General features: G+C 38.7%; 2 protein-coding genes and 1 pseudogene across 5 annotated transcripts; 2 read left to right on the plus strand and 1 right to left on the minus strand.

Annotated features, from left to right (window-relative positions):
- Positions 1 to 757: 757 nt before the first annotated feature.
- On the minus strand, positions 758 to 6,852 carry toe1 (target of EGR1, exonuclease). 4 transcript variants are annotated; one of them, XM_041276964.1, is made up of 9 exons: positions 6,804 to 6,852; positions 6,335 to 6,387; positions 6,000 to 6,126; positions 5,676 to 5,716; positions 5,312 to 5,408; positions 4,947 to 5,105; positions 4,277 to 4,536; positions 2,107 to 2,284; positions 758 to 1,786 (listed from the first exon to the last, which is right to left on the minus strand). In XM_041276964.1, exons 3-9 carry the CDS (start codon positions 6,108 to 6,110, stop codon positions 1,067 to 1,069), a joined length of 1,566 nt encoding a protein of 521 aa, XP_041132898.1. In that variant the 5' UTR covers positions 6,111 to 6,126; positions 6,335 to 6,387; positions 6,804 to 6,852; the 3' UTR covers positions 758 to 1,066. The 4 variants fall into 4 exon arrangements, with proteins under 4 accessions (XP_041132898.1, XP_041132897.1, XP_041132899.1 ...); XM_041276963.1 differs by having other exon boundaries at positions 6,773 to 6,850; XM_041276965.1 differs by having other exon boundaries at positions 6,000 to 6,154; positions 6,773 to 6,850.
- Positions 6,853 to 7,037: 185 nt separating this feature from the next.
- LOC121330447 (52 kDa repressor of the inhibitor of the protein kinase-like) lies at positions 7,038 to 9,530 on the plus strand. Its single transcript, XM_041276967.1, has 4 exons — positions 7,038 to 7,411; positions 7,831 to 7,981; positions 8,328 to 8,503; positions 8,895 to 9,530. Exons 1-4 carry the CDS (start codon positions 7,262 to 7,264, stop codon positions 9,243 to 9,245), a joined length of 828 nt encoding a protein of 275 aa, XP_041132901.1. The 5' UTR covers positions 7,038 to 7,261; the 3' UTR covers positions 9,246 to 9,530.
- A 5,954-nt stretch (positions 9,531 to 15,484) lies between these two features.
- On the plus strand, positions 15,485 to 19,258 carry LOC121330448 (annotated as a pseudogene).
- The last annotated feature ends 469 nt before the right edge of the window (positions 19,259 to 19,727 follow it).

Below are 19,727 nucleotides of genomic sequence, written 5' to 3' on the forward strand. Positions count from 1 at the left end.
TTACAATTTTGCATTTTGATGTTAGTATTATTGTCACAGGATGGTGTTCTGACTTTGAGGATAGATTTGATTTATTCTGTACCATAACCGCAAAAAATAGACATTTTAAACCAAAGACAACAGCCAGGGTTTAAATATTTTCAGAATTGTCTTTTTATGAAGTTTTTTTTTTTTTTTTTTTTTTTTTTTTTTTACACAAATGTTTTCCCAATCATTTTAAAAATAATGTTTAAAATGTAAAAGTATATTCATTATTATTTATTTATAATACAACTGATTGATGCTTGAGGCTTTTTTTTTTTTGTGTGTCCAACACTAAGAAAACTGTTGTGTTCAATTCTTCAAATGAAGTCGATTAAATATCTGAAACTGTGTCTTGCTCGCGGGATGCTTTGTAGACACAGAGTTATCAACCAACACCAGGGAAGTCAGCAGGAGGGTTTCATCTCCTGGGGTTGGATTTCCAAACTTGTAATCTGGATTCTGTAATTGTACATTTTGTACAAATGTCACTGCTGTATTACATTTACCCAGATTACAAATAATTAAAGTTTTTGTTATTTTGTTTTTTTAAGTAATTTCAATCACTTCTCCAGATTAAAAATGTTGAAAAAACTGTCCCCTGGAGTAGTATTAACCTTGAACTAATTTAACTCAATTTACAATTACCTAGTATAACATTACCTGCAATTAAGAATTCATTTTTTCCTTTGTCTACATGACCCCTAGTGGCAGAATACAATCAAATCATTCCCAGTTTAAAGTACTAGACCAGTATTTCTTTAATAGAAATATGTACAAAAAAAATCTGCTGACATCAATTTAACAAAAGATAAATGAACCTCTGACTGGAGTTTTAACAAATCCAAAACTCAAGTGCACATCAGATAAATGTGTCATTGTATGTACACTAGAAAAATTATACCCTAACTACATTTAAAATGAAAAACTAGGACATCAACACAAAAATAGGATAAAGAATAAACCTCATGGACCGACTCCTGCTGGAAAGGTAATCATTAGGTTTCAAACATATAGGTAGGCAATTTCCGTCCCCATATTTTGATCAAATCTTGCCCCAGACTGACTCCATTTTGAGAGTGTGGGCTTTTGAAGACTTGGAAAAGCTGCTTTTTACAATGTGCAGGGGAACAGATTTCCCACTGAGATACACTTTGTTCAGGCAGTCTGGCAGACATGCCCCTGAACTTGGGTCAGTTTCCGCTCCTGCCTTCAATGTAGTGACGTATGCAAAGATGTATCCCGTCATGAAAGCATCAAACCCAGCTCTGTGCGTCCCCCCCTCTGCCTTCTTCTGCTGCTCTTTCCCCTTGCTGCCTTCTTTTTCTCCTTTAGGTACCACCACATCACTCTGATCTCCAGTTGTCTCACACTTGTTCACAAGCTCACACTTGTCTTCTGTCCCATTTGAACCCTGTGCTTCCTCAACCACTTGCTCATCACTCATATCCTTCCTCTCCACTTCTTCCGCTAGTAGTGCATCCTTCATGATCTGTACTACATCAGCAGAGGCTGTCTCCTTCACAGATCCCCGATCTTCCTGCATTTTATCATCCTCCACACAGAGCTGTTTGTTCGGCGGGCTGCTTTCATGCTGAACGCGATCAGGCTCATTGGGGGCCCTGGACACCTCCTGAGGAGCTTTGAATTTCCTCTTGTTCTTTCTCCTTCTCTTACGATCCTTATTTTGCTCATCTTGCTCTATGATGAGGTCTGTGTTGTGAGACAGAGTGCACTGTGATCCACTGGGGCACCAGCCATATGCCTGTGGAGTATATGCAGTGTTACACAAACAGCCACGAAGATTCTAGCAATCTAGCTCGCTGCTAATGTTATTTGTAAGCATGATGTAATTTCTTACTTCAAAAACAGCACTGTTTGATTACACCCTAATAAAGTAAATAATGCTGACAATTCATCATTTTATTCACTCACCTGTTGGATTTTTGTCCCACGTTTACTGTATTTTAAAACCTTAACAAGGCAGTCTTTATTAAACATCCTTCTTTGTTGGCCACTATCCCTAGTTAGTAGACTTCTGGGGTCTACTAGACTCCAATACTATAGGTCAGTAAGTATACTCACAGAGAACCTTGTACAGATGGCAGGGGGTCCCTCCTCACCAGTCTCTCTCTCCTCACCCCCCTCTGTGCACTGTCGGAAGTCAATGTAGGTGCACAGTCTCTCTGTGTAGTTGCAGAACTCCAAAGAGAGGTGGGGGCCAGGTCTACCCGCTTCAATTGATTTGAAATTTTCTCGTTTACTTTATATTTAAAATAAAAAAAAAAAACACATATCTTCCGTTGTACTATGTAATAACAGGTAGCAACTTTAATGGATCTATTGTACCACTGCAATTTTTAATTTATTTTTAATATAAAATAGGGATGCACCGAATCCAGGATTCGGCTTCAACCTGAATACCTACTTTTTGAGCAGGGTTCGGATTCGGCCGAATACGTAGGATTTGGTGAACCGAATCCGAATCCTATATCCGCCCAGACGCACATCCATTCTAATACAACACTCCAATGTTCTTATTTAAATAAAAGAATCTGGTAATAAACATAACTGTTGTATTTAACAACAAGAACACGTTTGATGAACTCTGTCACAGCTCTCAGCTCCCTAAATTACTGGTGGCGCACACACTAAACTCATCACGCAGCTGCTGAATGGAAACATACCCCTGTATGCAAAAGCACAACCACATCACCCTTTTCTGGAGTAAAGTTATGCAGTAAACCTGTAAAATATAGTAACAGCAAACTGTTGTAGACTGTTGTGCTTTGTTGCTTTGTCTGTCAAACGTGTTTTAGAGATCACACTGAGATTAAAAAACAGACAAAATCGGTGCACACAATATATATATTTTTTTAACTTTATAACTGTCAGATGTGCAAGACTTTGTGTTAGTAAATTAAATTACATTATTCTAATGTGCCAATACAAGTTGATTTATTTGGGAACTGCTGTGTTTATTAAAATATTTTTTAAACTATTTTGTTGCCTATGTGATAGACCTATGTGTTACACGCACAGTGCATTTAAATCAATGCAAGTTTTATTTCGCAGGAAGAGTCAGGTCACTCATCACAGTAATTTGTTCCTCACAGCTCTCAGACAGGGTTGTCAAAAGGCTCACGAATCTCGGGACACTAAGGCAGGTCAGGTTTTTTAACTCACCTCTAAACTGCAATGTACTCGACATGTAAAGTGAGTGTGAATTGATTCAGCAGATTAGTAAATGTATTGATTTGTAGTGACGATTCTATCCGGAGAGCCTCGTAACAACAATTAATCATAATGCATGATTTTTATTTAAATTTATACAGTAACAATATCTATCAAAATAGTGCAACACCATTACTATAGATAATGTTGCACTCACCTGCACTCTTTCATTTAACCTTGTGGTAGCAGGTAAAGTTTCTATTTGTTTAATATTACTTGCTTCACACAGTCCCGCCCAGTCACAGACTCAAAGCCAATCTGCTGCTGTATAGATCTGACTGATGGAAACAATCCTAGCAGCTATGTGTGTGCTTTTGGTAACAACTAAGTAAAACAATTCAGTTAATTCAGTACAATTCACACTCACTTTACTGAATGCATTACAGTTTAGAGAGGTGAGTTACAAAACCTGACTTTCCTTAGTGTCCTGAGATTTTGGAGCCTTTTGGCAACCCTACTCTCAGATCAGGTGACATGGGTTGAAATAAAGAAAATAGTGGGCTGCGGCAAAGATGCAGCTCTCCTTTCTTGAAAAGGTAAAGTAAACGGTTCTGTATTTTGACCTTTTTGTTGTGGGGGGAGGGGGCTAGCAGTAAATTGTGCAAGTTTCAAACTGAAATCTTATTTCAAGGATATATTTCCATCCTGTAATAAAAATACTATTAACTAAAAGGCTCAAACTATAGATTGTGCTCGTCCCTTGTTAGTAGCTGTCAGTCTGTTTTTCATTCAACAGTTTCCTTCAGTTTTCTTGACAGTTTTTGAAGATTCGGTATTCGGTTCGGTATTCGACCGAATCTTTTGAGATGGATTCGGTATTCAGCCGAATCCCAAAAACTTGGATTCGGTGCATCCCTAATATTAAATTAGGAATAATAAAATAAATATAGTCTGGAAGACAAAAAAAAACAAAAAACATACTGTATACAATATATTACGAGCAATATATTCTTAACTACCCTGTTTTAGTTTCCTGGCATACAACAGCAGTATTATTCTCTGTAAAGATTGTGAGACCCACCACTTCTTGTAGGCGTATTCCAGATAGGAGGCCATGAAGCGCACCTCAAACTCTGCAGCATGTTTGGTGTCGAAGATGCCAGCAGGGAAGATCTCAGATAGGTCTGCAGTGAAGGTGCCCAGCCGATCTGGGAGCCAAGCGTAGAAACACTGGTAAAGAAAGACCAGGTCTATGAGTCCATTGTGAAGGACCAGGGGCTTCCGCGCTTGAATCACCTCCAGGAAAAGCGCTCGCATGCTCTGGCTCTGCAGATCACCGCCCTACCAATAAGGGAAGAACAAGATTTATTTGAAATGTTCTACCAGGATTATAGTCCATCGAGATGCAACAACTTGGCCTGAAGGACATCCGCTCTATCCTCCTCCATGACAACCACCGATTACTTACACTTACACATATAGTGTCTCTCGTGTGATCCCAAGACAATAAAACCTTAAAAATAACATCATGATGGAACCTGTCAAAACGCTTTACAAAAAGTAGATGGCAGACAAAAGAAACCAATAAATTAAAGCAGTATGCAATAGCAAACATTTAATAGCAGTGAAGAATAGTTTAACTTGCCTAATAAAATGCTTGCAATCAACAGTAGATTTACAGTGTGACATTGGTCATAACAACAAATTACACTTACGGGCTCACTAGGTTCCACTGTGCAAGGAGGACTCACCTTGTCGTTTCCTTTACAGTATGGGATGCCCTGGGCATACTGCTTGTTAAAGTCGAAGCCATGCTGCACCAGGAACTGCACTGACTGCGGTTCGATCACATACTCCTGCATGCAAAGCAGAGTCAGGTTGTACACCTGCACCAGGTAAGTGTGAGGAGCCTGAAACCAACAGTAAAGAAAATGTTACTGTATATAAATAAATAAATAAATAAATAAATAAATAAATGAATAAATAAAACACTTAATTTACCTCAACAACCACATACCAGGCATAACCTCTGAACACTAGCTGCTCTTAACAAAACACAACTGGTTACCTTCAGAAAAACAGAGCTATGGCCGTGTATAAACCCAGCATCATCTACCTTATCAGGAAGCTTTTTGAAACAGGCAATTCCCAAGGACAAAATAGAGCGTGTCCGTGCAGCATTGCAAATGGCTTTGTACCGTTCTTCAATACATCTACAGTGAAATAAATACAAAGATTAATGATGAATTTGCACTTTCAATTTGGTCACTTGGTATCTGCAGAAAATTCACATTTGATAATGCATATAAAAAGCAATAAGCAAATTTTTTTTGTATTAACTGGCTTGTAGCAAGGTGTTTGTTTTGGCTTTTTGTTGGGGGAGGGGGGGGGCATATTTCAGTTCTTCCCCTTTTTACAAGTACTTGCTTTGCAGACATTATAACAACAATAGTCAGTAACAAACACATCACAATACTCACTGTGCCAGTAAATCCTTTCTTGATCCAAGACCACTTAATTCCTAGGGGGAAAACATAAATATATATATAAGTTCACTTTGTTGTATATGATGTCTGTGGAATACTGTAGCTGTGAAAATACCTATTTGTCGAAAAGTCTGATCCTGTACATAAGTGTTGAGTCACAGTAGTTTTTCAAAACTTGTTACTCTAACATGGCTAGAGTAACTACAGTCTAACATGCCCTGGATGAGAACTAGCATATTTCAATTGTGTACAAAGTGAAAGTTATGAATCAATTTAGCCTAATGAGAGAACATAATGAAGGATGTGTTGCACACTCACAGTATCCAGCGCTATGAAAGACGATGTTTTGATCGCCAGCACCATGGCTGGCCAGAGCTCTTTAAAGTTATCATTCTGGACATCAATTACGGGGACGATCATGGAAGACATCTTACAGGTTTCAGTGCTGAAATGCAAGGGGCAGGTCAGCGTACCTGTCGAACATCGTGCCTTTGCAATTAATGCTGCATCTGAATAATTCTGCATTGTACAAAATCACTATATTAACCATTAATTACAGCCCTTTACTTAATGAATTCTACTTTCTAGTAATAATCCCCGGAAATTAAAAATATTGTTTAAGGAAAGTACAATTTGACAGATTGATAACTTACTAAAACAAGAAGTTACTTTAACTCGTTGGTGTTTCGTTGCTAGTTGCTTATATCTGAAAATTGAGAAGAAAAGTGTTTACCAAATCAAATTAACTTTTACAAAAATGTATACAATACAATCCCAAAAGATCAGGCCCACCCACCCACACAACTACAAGTTATTACACCTTTTTTTTTTCTTTTTTTTTTTTTTTTTAATTCACACGTCGAACATTATTTTTGTTGGTATGATATAGGCTGTATTGAAACGTTTCAATGCAATGTCTTACTAGTTCACATATAACAGACAGTCCGGGGTGACGCAACTCAAACCTAGTAAACACACACTAATGTAATGAACGGCAGTGTTCTATTCTGCCTACAAATAAATCCCACTTTTACGTTTTCTATTTATTTTCATATCGTTCAGTCGAATCACTAAAACATGGCATTTAGTACCTAGGCCGGTTTCTACCCCATGCTCTCTTACTTCACTGGGTCTGTTTCGGTTGGGGTCCTAATTCATGTGGAAAAGTGTGGCGCTTAACGAGAGCAAAAACAGCCCGAACAATAACAATTTATTAACAATATTTTTTATTATTAATTAATACATATTACATATTTTATGTGGTTTATTATTATTTTTTTTTAATATGCACGTTGTTGTTTTTTTTTTTTTTTTTTTTTTTTTTTACTCTGGCACAAGCACATGCAGTTTGTATACGTCATCTAAACAGGACCCTTAGGAAGCGTAGTCGCCATTTTGGCTCAATGCTAAGTTAAAATTTTTGCCTGGTTTATAAACGTTACCTTCCTTTTTATATTATTTCTTTCACTGTCCTGTTGTGACACCCTCTGTGTAATATTGGTGATACTGGATATTGATTCGCATTTTTTGTTTTATTAATATAGCGGATAACACTTTGTAACTTGTGTGTTTTACTTAACATGGGAGGATGCTCCGCACCGAATTGCTCCAATTCAACGACAATTGGAAAGCAGTTATTTCGTTTCCCAAAGGACTCTGTAAGAATGAAAAAATGGGTGATTAATTGCCGGCGAGATTTTATACCTACCACATGTTCCAGGTTGTGCGAGGCAAGTTTTATTTGTTGAAGGTATCGGTATGTGCGGAAACCTAGGTTCAAGCAATCGTGTTTTTTTTTTTTTTTTTTTTTTAAACCCAGTAAATGTCTGCGTAATTAGTAGTACCTCGGGTTGGGGGAGCTATAACGCTGACTTTGTTTTTTTGTTTATAGTGGATATTTATTTTTTATATTGTGAAAGTCTTTGTGAGCTGTACACTTTTTAGTATGTCACAGTATTAGGACAGTATATTGATTCTTTGTTTAATTACAACATGAAACATACAAGGTAACGCATTGTTTTAGACACGATGTAAAGTTAGTCAGCTAGTATTTGATGTACTACAGTATTTTCCCAAACACTTTTTAGAAATTGTAAGGCTTGGGTAATTTTCTGTTTTAATAATACCGAGTTGGTTCTTAATTGTATAGGATCACTTCGAGCCGAGCCAGTTTGAAGAAATCGCAAGATCTCCTGCAGGAGGAAAGAAGCTAAAGCCAAATGCTATCCCCACAGTATTTGATGTGCCTGATCCACCTTCACCCATCCTTATGAAAGAATTGAAAATAAAATTGGACTATGGTAAGCTAAGGTTCATGTATATGAAAACATGGTGGGGCATCCTGCTTATTTGTTTCTTAATGTTACTGGTGACAGGAGAAGGTACCAGTTGAATGGGGAAATTATTATACAGATACCACCAAGGCTCCTTAAGGGCACCGTAGCTCACAACTCCACATGGGCTTAATACAGAATTTTCACAGCAACACTCAACTCCTGTGTCCCTTCAAGTTGGTTTTGGGCTTTTTTTTTTTCCACAGCAGAAATAAAAAAGGGCACTACTGTACTAGTATAGCTACCCATTACACTAAGAAAAGGTTATTTTTTTTTATTCAGCTAAGCTAAACTTTCTTTGTAATGTATGCAGCTGGTAAGAGGACCCGTGGCGATCATGGTTATGCTCGGAAGCAGCTATGCAGTGAAACAGGAGAGCCTGAAAACAATGGGGAAAACAATGAAGAAGATGACAGCTGTAGGGAGTGTGATCGGTTCAAGGCACATTTGGAGCAGCAATATCTCAACAATGCTATATTGCAAAGACAGGTTAGTTGTAGAACAAAGTGTTCACACAAACATGATTATTACCATATATAGATGTGCTCATAGTAAGGACAGGAGTACATACAGTATCATGGCAATCCTGGTTAAAAGGTTTTCAGTGAGACACTCTATAAACTAGATGTGGATATCTGTAAATGTGACCAGTAGAAAGTGAGCTGTTCTGGAAGAACACAACACAGACAAGTTTTTTTTTTTTTTTTTTTAACTTGGCTTTGAATTTCAATTTTCAAGTACTATTGTTCCATTTAACCACCCCATGATGATAATTTAAAACTTTCATTTTAAATGTTTGGGCAGATCAAGTTTACAATATCCCATTTCTTTACTAATCACAATATTTTCCTCTCTTTTTTCTTTTCTGCTTGTGTATTAGGTTGAAGAAATGAAGAAAAAACTAAATAAACTAAATAAAATAGAAAAAAGCCTGCAAAATTTTCTGTTTGATGATCAGATACGTGCCCTCTCGCTAACAAAGCGTTCCAGACGTGCTGTGTGGTCACGGAACACCGTGCAATCTGCTCGACTGATCAGAGCTGCTGTAGGAGGGAAAGGATATGAGTTTTTAAGAGAATTAGGCTATCCACTCCCTTCATACAGGACTCTGTGTAACAGAGTTGAACCCACTATTATTCTGCCACCTGCAGTACCAGAAGAGGTGTCAGAGATTTCTGCTGCTCTTGCTCTCCTGCCAAGCTCCAGCCCTACCACTGTTTTTGGGAATTAGAGATGGTAGGGTGATACATTACATTTGGTCATAGAGCCCTGTTCATGAGCAGTATTTGTTGAAAAACTTTTTTTTTTTTTTGAAAGGCAGTTTTGATTAAGAAAATAAGGTTTTTGATTAACTTTCTTGGCTGTTTCAAAGAAGCTGTAGTTTTCTTATGTTTCCAAAAAACACTCTTAGCCATGGAGAGCATTTACAAAAAGAGTCTTTGTTAAAAATAAGTAAATAATGCAAAAAACTAATTGTTAGTTTAAAGTCAATACATTTCTTTTGGCATACTTGAAGGTCCTGAAGACTGCTTTCAAAGCTGGAAATGAAATTTAGTATATTTTCCTCAAGTAAAGCAATATAGATTACACCTTTAATCAAAGTGTGGCTAGACTGGGGTACTTTTTCAATCCAAATCCAGCAATGTTTAAAATATGTCTAGTTATGACGTGGCAGTTTATATCAGTAACAATTAGAAAATGTCTAGAAATAGAAGAGTGGTGGTATTTTAACCATTTAATAGCTTGGGACTTCCAGGGTTGCAAAGAGAAAATAAAGTGAAACTATTTAACGTTCTGCTTTCGCTGAGACTTCTCCAGGTCAGCCATCACTGCTGCTCATGTTTTTATGCCAACCTTTCTTTTTTTTTGTAATTGCTGTCACATTTTGGCTTCTGTAAATGGCTGAAGGATGTTTTAAAGCTTAGCTGTCTGTACGTTAAAATATGTACAATTGTCTCTGTTATGGGCTGTTCTGTCGCAAAATGTTCAGTATAAAAAAAGATGTGGAAACGAACGTATATAAGATAGTTTACACAGTTCACCTTACTATAAAAAAAACTATATCTTGAAATTATGAGGGATAGGAAAAATATAGGCCTGTAATGCAATGTGTGTAATATCAAGTAATATACCTGATGGGTGTCAAAACTATGCAATATATATATATATATATATATATATATATATATATATATATATATATATATATATATATATATATATATATATATATATATGTGTGTATACACACACACACACACACACACACTGGTAGATAAACTTGTCAATGAGGGGAAGTGTAGTTTTGCCCTATGTGTAGTTTGTGATTCATTACCTTGTCATTATGTCCATTCTGATTCTGTTATATTAAACTCTTTGGTCACTTAGCACCTATTCAGGAAGGCTTTGTGTGGTCTTTTTTTCAATGGTACATTTTCTTCGTGAAATGACATGACATCACTGCACAATCCAGGTACATGTTGCTGAGGGAGTATTTGTTGGAAGTTTGTTTATTGAAATTAAACAGGTTTAAAAGTACAAAAAATATTTTAAATGATCTTTGAGCACTGTGCCATGTTAAATACCAGTACTTGCACGAACTGGCGTATTAGAATATATCACTGAAGGGTATGCATTTACAAAGCAAATAATACAATAAAAGATCTAAAAGTGAGATGTAACTTCACTGGCTAGCTGATTTGCCTCTCTGAGCAAAGACTTAATGTAGCTCCCCTCCTCTTCTGCGTCAGCTTCTGAAACTACCAATTGGGTATTGCTATACCTCCCTGGAAACAGCAGACTGCAGGAGAACTCAGTGACATTACTTACAGGTAAGGAAACAACCAGCAACAGTTGCATGGAATGGGAAATGATACTTGTTCTTAATTAGATACACATTATATTAGATCTACTTCAATGCAGGTTTTTAGCATATTGACGAGTAGCATTGTACCGGGTATATTTTTGTTCAAGCGGTATGTAGTGCTCTATGTAGTCTAATTCCTATCGGTAATGCATGTGTGTTGGGATGTGTTTTGACACCCAACATAAAAGCCGTCCGAATCTTGGAAGATAAATGATCTTCCATGTTGTTTACGGCACCACTGCAATGTTGGCAGAAATTAAATACGTTTAGTAACTATTGAAATGAACTGGTCTCACGTGGGATGTCATTGTAAATTAGATCTCTCGTCTCATTAAGTTTTTAGTTGTTAAACAAATACAGCTAAAAACATAGTACACACAGGCTGGTATCTTTCATTAGAAAATGGGCTTTTTATTTCTTGGCATCTCATTGGCTAGTACTACATTAACTTTCAATAGATGACCAAGAAATAAAAACTACCATCATGTGTACCTTTTCACCTAGACAGTGTACAAGCCCGTACAGGAATTGCACTGACGATGCATTCATATAGACGGTCTAGTGACCGTAGCTGATACATGAGGTAAATAGAGCTAGTCCATTCCTTTCTTTCCAGCTTATGTGACTAGAGGCCATGCCTACTGTGTTTTGCACAGTAGGGGGCAGTGCTTCCTTGCATGTTGTATTGGTCTCCTGTATTGAAAGGGAACAAAACAGTGGTATCCTTCAGTATGGATAAGGACAGAAAAACAAGACTGAGAGACACTGTTTTGCCAGTAGAGCAGAGCCCTGAGAGTGAGCAGCTTCCTTATCCAAGCACAGTTGTGAATACTAGAAGCAGGAAAAATGGCAGCACATTACAGTCACTGTACTTAGGGTTGTACAGCATGTATAATGTTTTGGGTGGGACAGAAGCAGGAGATACGATCTGGCCTTGCGTTAACCTTCCTATCAATGATAAAATAAGAATTTCTAAATAACTGAGGTTATTCAAATATTGATACTGACATTGAACAATACATAGAACATTCTTTGCAAACTGAATACCCACAGGCAAGGATATTTTAGCTCCTATTTTACCATTTTAATATACAATATGGGGGGAAAAAGAACATGTTTGTTACTACGTAATACACCATTTCATTACCGAGACTAGTTTTGGACACAGTAGAAGTGTGCAATCTTTTGATTCGAGTTGAGAAGTGTAACACAATGAAACACGCTTTGTCAACAGTGAAACACTCTGTGTCATGACTAACAAGACAGTACATTTACATCCCACACCTGGAGCTTGTGGTAGTTAAAAGTCACCATCCTGTGAATACTGAACCCAAGTCAGGCCAAGAAAAAAAAAAAAAAATCTGCTGTGCTATCATAATCCACAACCTGGGTTGAAATAAAGCTCCCATTGATAGCATAGTTTGAGCCTTTCCAGGGTATACAGTGAGCCACATAGCAAACACATAGAGGGAAAAGTTGGCCTAATTAAGCCATCCACTCCCAGCCTCTGCAGACTCTTGCTCCCTATACCTCCCTCCTGGGGAACTATGGGATAGAAGCCTGGGGGTGATGAACTTCCCCAGGAAGCCTGTGAAGAAGCAGCCGTGGGTGGAGAGGACTCTGACCCGCCCTGGTGAAGATGGACTTCTCTGAGAGAAGGCAGAAAGAGACTGCTGGCCCAGGATCAGAGGGTAACGGGGAGGCCCAGGCAGCCTATTGCATATTGGAGAGGTGGGAGCTGCAATAGCTGTACATTTTAGTTCCAAAACAAACTGAACAGTGGTAACTCCTTAAACTGGAACTGCATCTTGTCGTTATAGCTGTAACATTCTATAACTGTCTGTGTGTCGACTTCCAGGTTCCACATGTCTTCACCCACATTCACTGCATGGTGTATTGCTGCAGCCTGTCCGACCCCACAGGTGTGGTGCTGAAAGAGGGTGTAGCACCTACCACCCGCTGGGTAACGAAGGCTGTGTTCCAGCAGGCAGCCGTGTCCTCAGCCATGAAGAGGGTACGCTGTGTAAAACATTTTTGCTTTATAGCTGTTTGAACCATTTCAGGGTTTACTGCGTAACCTATGTCACCATTCATTTCTAGTGCCTCCTGCTTGTTTCCTTGCACAAAATACATTGTCTGTTTCCCATATTGCACACTGTTCACTTTGAAAGCCACTTGGTAGCAAATACAACCCCACCAGTCAACTTAAAGTGGTAGGTTGTGGAAATTGCAAACTGCAAACAAACTAATCAAACAATTATTATCTGTCGCTTGCATTGTTAGTAGCATTTTCACTGTTCATCCAATCATTGTACTGTCCACACTTTGTGTGCATTGGCATGCCCTTTTGATGTGCTTGTTTGTTGTTTCCTCCTGTGAAATCAATCTTGTTACATCTCTCTTTAGAGCCAGTAATCCACTAAGCAAAAGGTCTGCAAGACCAAATGGTGATGAAACAACAAATTGAATATTTTAGGATTGTTTGTCGGGGGGAGGGGGAGAACCACAAATTATATCACTCCAATTGATATCTGTGACTTTTATATCAAGGCTGTACATGAAATGTAAATGTTTAACATGTTTTTCATTTACTTTGAAATTGTTCACCCCAAAAGTAACTAAGATAGAGTATCCTGTTTTCAGGGTGGGGGTTGGGAGATTCTATCCACTTTTCAAGTCACCCATGGTCACTCAGCAGATCAGTACAAAGCCTAGAACAAATGGCATTGTTAGCTGATGGTTTGCAGAAACACCACAGTGGTGATTGATATCAATGTGTTGTTTGTTTGCCTTTTAATAGGAAACAAATGTACAATTTTATTAAACAAAAACAAAATAATTTAGCATACATTTTGTTAAATATTGTGCTTGTTCTTAGAGAACCGTTCTCACATTCTGACCCATGTGTTCAGTCAAGTAAGTCAGTGATTTTTAACATATGGGTATGGGAAGGACAAAACTGCTACAGTTAAGAGACTTGCAGGCATTAACTCCACAAGGATCACAAGCACAAGCAAATCACAAGCATGGCACAACAGCACAGATCAAAACAGATCTTGCTGTCTGGGATTGGATTGGTTGAACTTGTGTTCAGGTTGGTACTAAGATCTGCTTTATTGAGGCACTAGAAATTGTAACTGGGTAATGCAAAAGCTGTAAAAAAAATTAAAAAAAATCGAAAAATGCACACAAAAAAGTCATAATCATATTATATGTGTACCCTGAACTGTATTTTATGAAAACATGTATTTTGTAAAAATAAAATATATATTTGTGATGTGATGGTGCTACAAGTAGTAGGTTGCTGTTAATGCTCTTTGTCTTCGTGGTTCTGGGTGATCCAGATTTCACATCACCAATGGTCTTGCCGAGCCCTGGATTGGGTTTGGGGGTTGGGGGGGGGGGGGGGGGGGGGGTGCAGGGTGGTTGGCGTCACTTTGATTTAACGAACTAAAATTGTTTGATCTCAAAGCCCTGGTTGTCTGGAATAAAAAAAAACAAACAATGGAAGTCTTCATCTCAAAGCCTTGGTCGGTTTTGACATCAGCGTTAGTGTTAACCTCTTAATTCTCATTGTCAAGGGAGGGAGAGCGCTTTGTTGTCAGACTCCTGGCTCGCTTAGCCTGTGGCTTAGCAACCATGTCTCCTCCATTTGTATGTGGAGACAAACGCCATGGGAGACAAGTTACTTAGCTCTGGGGGTGAGCTTTGAAGAACGTCCCTGGGTATCTTCATTACCTGTATAGAACACTATTCATGATATAGTTTGTCAACTTGGAAGTACAGTACTTTAACAAGAATTAAAAAAAAAACAACACAAATAATGGTTGTGACAATTAAAAATAACTGATTTGATCTGGGTAAGAGAGCGTTGAAATCTGTTAAAATCAGCAGGAGCAATTCTGTCCAATGGATTGAACCTTCCAAGGATACAAATTTGTTCAACAGAGAGCTGGAACACACCAAATCTAAAATGTGTTTCTAGATACAGCAGAAATCTTGACCAGATAGCTTGTTACATCTGTGGAGACAGTTAGATGCAATATTGCATTCTGCTTAAACTAATTTAAGGTCTGTCTGTAATAGTTTTGATAGATATGACATTAATATACACACACACGCACACACGCATACCCTCAAACAGTTCAGTTATCTCTGGTGGAAGCCAGAAAAGAGGCTAAAAGTAAACATTCAGTTCATTCATTTGTGAAATATCTAATCCCCAAACAGGTCCAATGGCCTTGTTGTTTGTTTGCAAAATTGTAAAGTTTGTAACCCATGACTGTGTTGAGATTTATCGGTGTGAACTAGAGGGAAGCGAAGTGGCCGAGTCGAGAGATAACTGTCAGTGTTTATTATTGCAATTACAATGGCTTCTTTATCCCTCTCGCACCACAAACTGCACTGTATATCCTAACAATGACGTCGCGGGGTTAGGGGCTTATTGAACGAGAAAGTGAAAAGAATTGTAGGAAACCAACCAACAACAAATGACCATGTAAAGTTATGCGCAGTGCAGAGTATGCGCTCTGTTTCAGAAGTTCTTGGAAGTCAGGTATAGTATCTGTTTCTTTTAAAATCACAGTATCTATCAAAGAAATGGTACTAGAATTCTACTGAATTTTCTTACTGGTGGAATGTGTTTTTCATTCTGCGCTGTAAACCCGCTCTGCTGTGATTCGCCAATGCGGGTCCAGGTTGGGAGGCGCTTTCCCTTTTAAAGACAGAAGCTATCTAAAAACAAAGTCAGATCATCAAACTAACGGGACCGAAGAGAACTTTTACAATTTAGGACAAAGGTATTTATAAAAAAAAAAAAAAAAAAACAAAAAAACAAAACATTACTATCAGTAGACTTATGAGGACATACGTTACTAAAAGGAGAAACAAAACTTAATCCAGTTATTAATTTACTATATTTTATTAATTTAACTTTTTTTTTTTCTATTCTTACAGAAACTCAGCTCCTGATTACAACGATGGTGCTAATATTTATAACTGCCGTGTTTATCCTATGCTAATGCATATCTAATTTGGTGCTTGTGGCGATTAGGAATGTATGGAAAAGTTTTTTTTAAAAACGCAGTCGAGACAAAGGCTATTTATACTGCAGTAGAATGTCAGCCTTTAAACTAGTTGTATTTATTGTACGTGTGTGAAATGTTTAAGAAACTGAAATTAGATGCAATGGAAAGTCTTTTGAGGGCACTCGTTTTTCCCAGTATAGGGTCAGGTCCTGTTTTGGTGTAATTCATTATTGTTGGCTGCCAGTTAAAAAATACCTTTCTTAGTTGGCGATCTGCCAATACCATGTAATTCGTCAGGCTATTTCTAAAGGACAAGCATTTTGTTATATGCCCAGGTGTGCTGGATCTGTGAAGATGGGTCTGTGGACCCCCGTGTTCGTGGCGTTCCTCGGGCTGATGTCGGTAGCAGCGTCTGACGAGGAGGGCGTCTCACGGATCTGTCAGCCCGTGCCTCGCTGGGAGATCAAAGGGCATTCGCCCATGCAGGACTAGCTGGGCAGGGTGGTTGTGGTAGCACTGTTGAAAGCCAGCTGCCAGTTCTGCCTCACACAGGCTTCCAGGTACATCTTCAACCATTTCACATACCTCGTCTCTCAGCCTTTCACCGGAATGGTCACTACTATCAACCCATATTTTAATTTGCCACATTCAAAGAACCGTGGACGCACACGCACCGATTGTGTGTGTTGGTTTGCGCATCCCTGCGGTTATTGTAACTTTGCCCCCAGGTGGTAAAGAGACAGCCATGCATTTTAAAAACTAATGGTTGTCTCTGCTTGCACAAGATTTTCCCTGAGGAAATATGGGGTATATGATTAACACTCAACTTCCTGACGTTTTCCTCACTGATAGTGTGACCACAGATCCTGGCTGCCTGTTGACTCCGGTCACACAATGTACCGTTGCATGATTTAGCCAAGTCTGTATTTGAAGTATCACATTACAAGACTGCTTATTTCACTGCTCACTCAGTTCGAGCTGTCTTAGGTAATGCCTTTTTGATTGCATATGCCCGGTCAGGCTGGGAGGTCTGCGTGCCAAGCTGTCCAGGAGAGGGCTGTCGGAGGTGGGATTCCTGGTCATCAATGAGAAGGAGCCCCGAGACAGAGCCATGTACTGGGAGCTAAAGAGGAGAGCGCCCAAGGGGGTTCTTGTATACCAGCAGGACCCCCTGCAGCAGGACCCCCTGCAGCAGGACCCCCTGCAGCAGGACGTGTGGGAGACCCTGGGAGGGGACAAGGATGACTTCCTCATTTATGACAGGTAAAGCACAAGCCCAAATCCTTGAACTGTCAACGCTTGTCAATAAAATACACACACATAGATATATAGAGATGATGTATTTGTATGAGAGAGAGAGAGAGAGAGAGAGAGAGAGAGAGAGAGAGAGAGAGAGAGAGAGAGAGAGAGAGAGAGAGAGAGAGAGACTTCTCGAAATCACAAAAACTTTTAAATGTTCAAACAACTGTAAATAAAAAAAAAACTTGGGACTAAAAGGCAAATGTTAAGCTTTGGAATATCTCTCTCGTTTATTGAGTAATCTTCGTGTGACAAAGATTGCTCAATATGTGCGATAGTGATAGAATTTTCGGAAGTTGACTTTGATCTTTCACAACAGCTAGCATGCCCTGATACCAGCAAGGGTACCTCGACCTCCCGACACCAGTGACAGGGCTTCTATCAAGACAAGCATGCTTCCAATTATCAAAATCGTGGAGACAGACTTCCCTGCATCCTGGCACTCAGGGCCTTACAACAATGCTACATGTTTTAAATAGGCTTCAAATAATTACCTCCTTTAGTAAATGCTATGTATTCTCTTTGAAATCCCCTTTTATTTCATTTGTTTTCCGCAGATGTGGTAAGCTGACGTTCCACATTGTACTGCCTTACAGCTTCCTTCACCACCCCTACATCGAGGCTGCTGTCCTTGCCACCTACCACAAGGACATCTGTGGAAACTGCAGCGTAAGCACCAGAGCTGAAACTCTTAATACAAATGCAGGCTTTAGGCAACACATAGGCCCATAAGAGCTTTGCTTTGTCGAAATGAGAAACTAGATTGTTATAATAGACTGCAGAAAACATACAAAGACTGCTTGGCTGAAATTCTGGTCCCATCAGCTGAAAGAAAAAAAGCTAAAAGGTGATTATGGTGCTATAATGTACACCCTAAGGGTCTTTTTCAGTTTGATCTAAAGGTCATGCTTTTTCTTTTCCAGCTTCATTTAAACTCAACTCTAACTGCAGGAATGAATAGGACAAATGTTACTTCCGTAAATGCTACTGCCACAAATTCTCCAATGGCCCAGGGAGCCTCAGAGATTGGGCACACAAACACAACTGGACAACAAAGCCACCCGGACAGGGAGCCCCCAGTTAAAAACATCCAGCACCATCACCATGGAGACCACCATTCACACAAGGGGAAGGGGCATGAACAGCCCCACAGCCATCATTAATGTCAAGGGCAATGCATATTAATCCTAACCCTAAATGTGCTGGTCCCACTCAATCAGAAACTGAGTTGTGGAGATTGTGGAGGTGACACTGTGCTGTGTATAGATGGTGTATTATCAGACATGAACTACTAGGCATTAGACTTATGCTGATTTTATTTGGGATAGAAAACTGTTGCTTAAAAACAAATAAGTTTTAAGTGTACAGTATCTTTAAATTCTATAACAGGATTCAAAGCGACCTGTCTGTCTGTCCTACAACAGTAAAGAGCTTTGTGCGCTATCTGCACATTGCTGAAACAGTTACTCGCATTGTGAGTTGCTAACACAGAGAGTCTCTGTCTGTACATTTATCTACTGGACAGTTAGTCAGCTGCAGGGCATATGCATACTGTAAGCAACTACAATGATGTGTGAATAGATTTCACTGTACTGAGCTGATCACAAAAGGGACAAAACTGGGGCACAAGTAAGACATGGGAACTATTCAGACCTGTACAGATGAACTGCAGGTTTTATATATATATATATATATAAGCACACACACTGTGTAAAGAGTATGTAAACTTTTGATGTCTGGGCTATCCTATGTGAAAGGGGTCCAAGTTCATATTCTTCAATCCCACCACAGTCACCTCTTTTAACCTTGACCAAATTCATTGGGATGCCATCAACTTTGGTTTTCCATTGCATTAACTATTATTTTTCATGAAGCCAAGCAACAGATGAACAGTATGTTTGGCCAAGTTCAGTACGGTTTTGTTTAATTTTTAAATTGGGGAACTTTCATTTTAACTGCAGTTCCGATTCCTGACACGAGGTGGTGCTGGTATCTTCCACATAAAAGCGTTGTTGCTACCTAGTGACCTATATATTTTGTTATTATTATTATTATTATTATTATTATTATTATTATTATTATTATTATTTTAAAGTAAAACATAATTACAGCATTGTATATAAAAAGGTATAAAATATGTATTTTTTGCTGAGAAAATAAAGAAATAATAATTGATTGATTAATTGATCTAACTAAAATGATACAAGAAAAGTTTAGACTTATTAAAAATGCCACCTTAGTTGTGTTGTGCAATAGAGGAGGGTTTCACAGACGCATTTCCTTTGTAACAGCCACTCGGAGTGTCTCTTCTGTCTGTCGCGTCAAGAGGCCTCTTCACCTCACTTAAAGCCTGAGCAAGGGCAATTCCACCGTCCCTCCCCAGGGAGTGACAGCCGTTGCTGTGCTCGACCAGCCCCGGTAATTGAAATAACCCACCGAGGCTGGGGCTTTTACATTGCACTGCACTTATTTATTTAATCTCAGCTCTGACAGTTAATTTATCTTACATTGTATTGGTTGG

The sequence above is a fragment of the Polyodon spathula genome, chromosome 18 (genome assembly GCF_017654505.1).
Source record: "Polyodon spathula isolate WHYD16114869_AA chromosome 18, ASM1765450v1, whole genome shotgun sequence".
NCBI lineage: Eukaryota > Metazoa > Chordata > Actinopteri > Acipenseriformes > Polyodontidae > Polyodon > Polyodon spathula.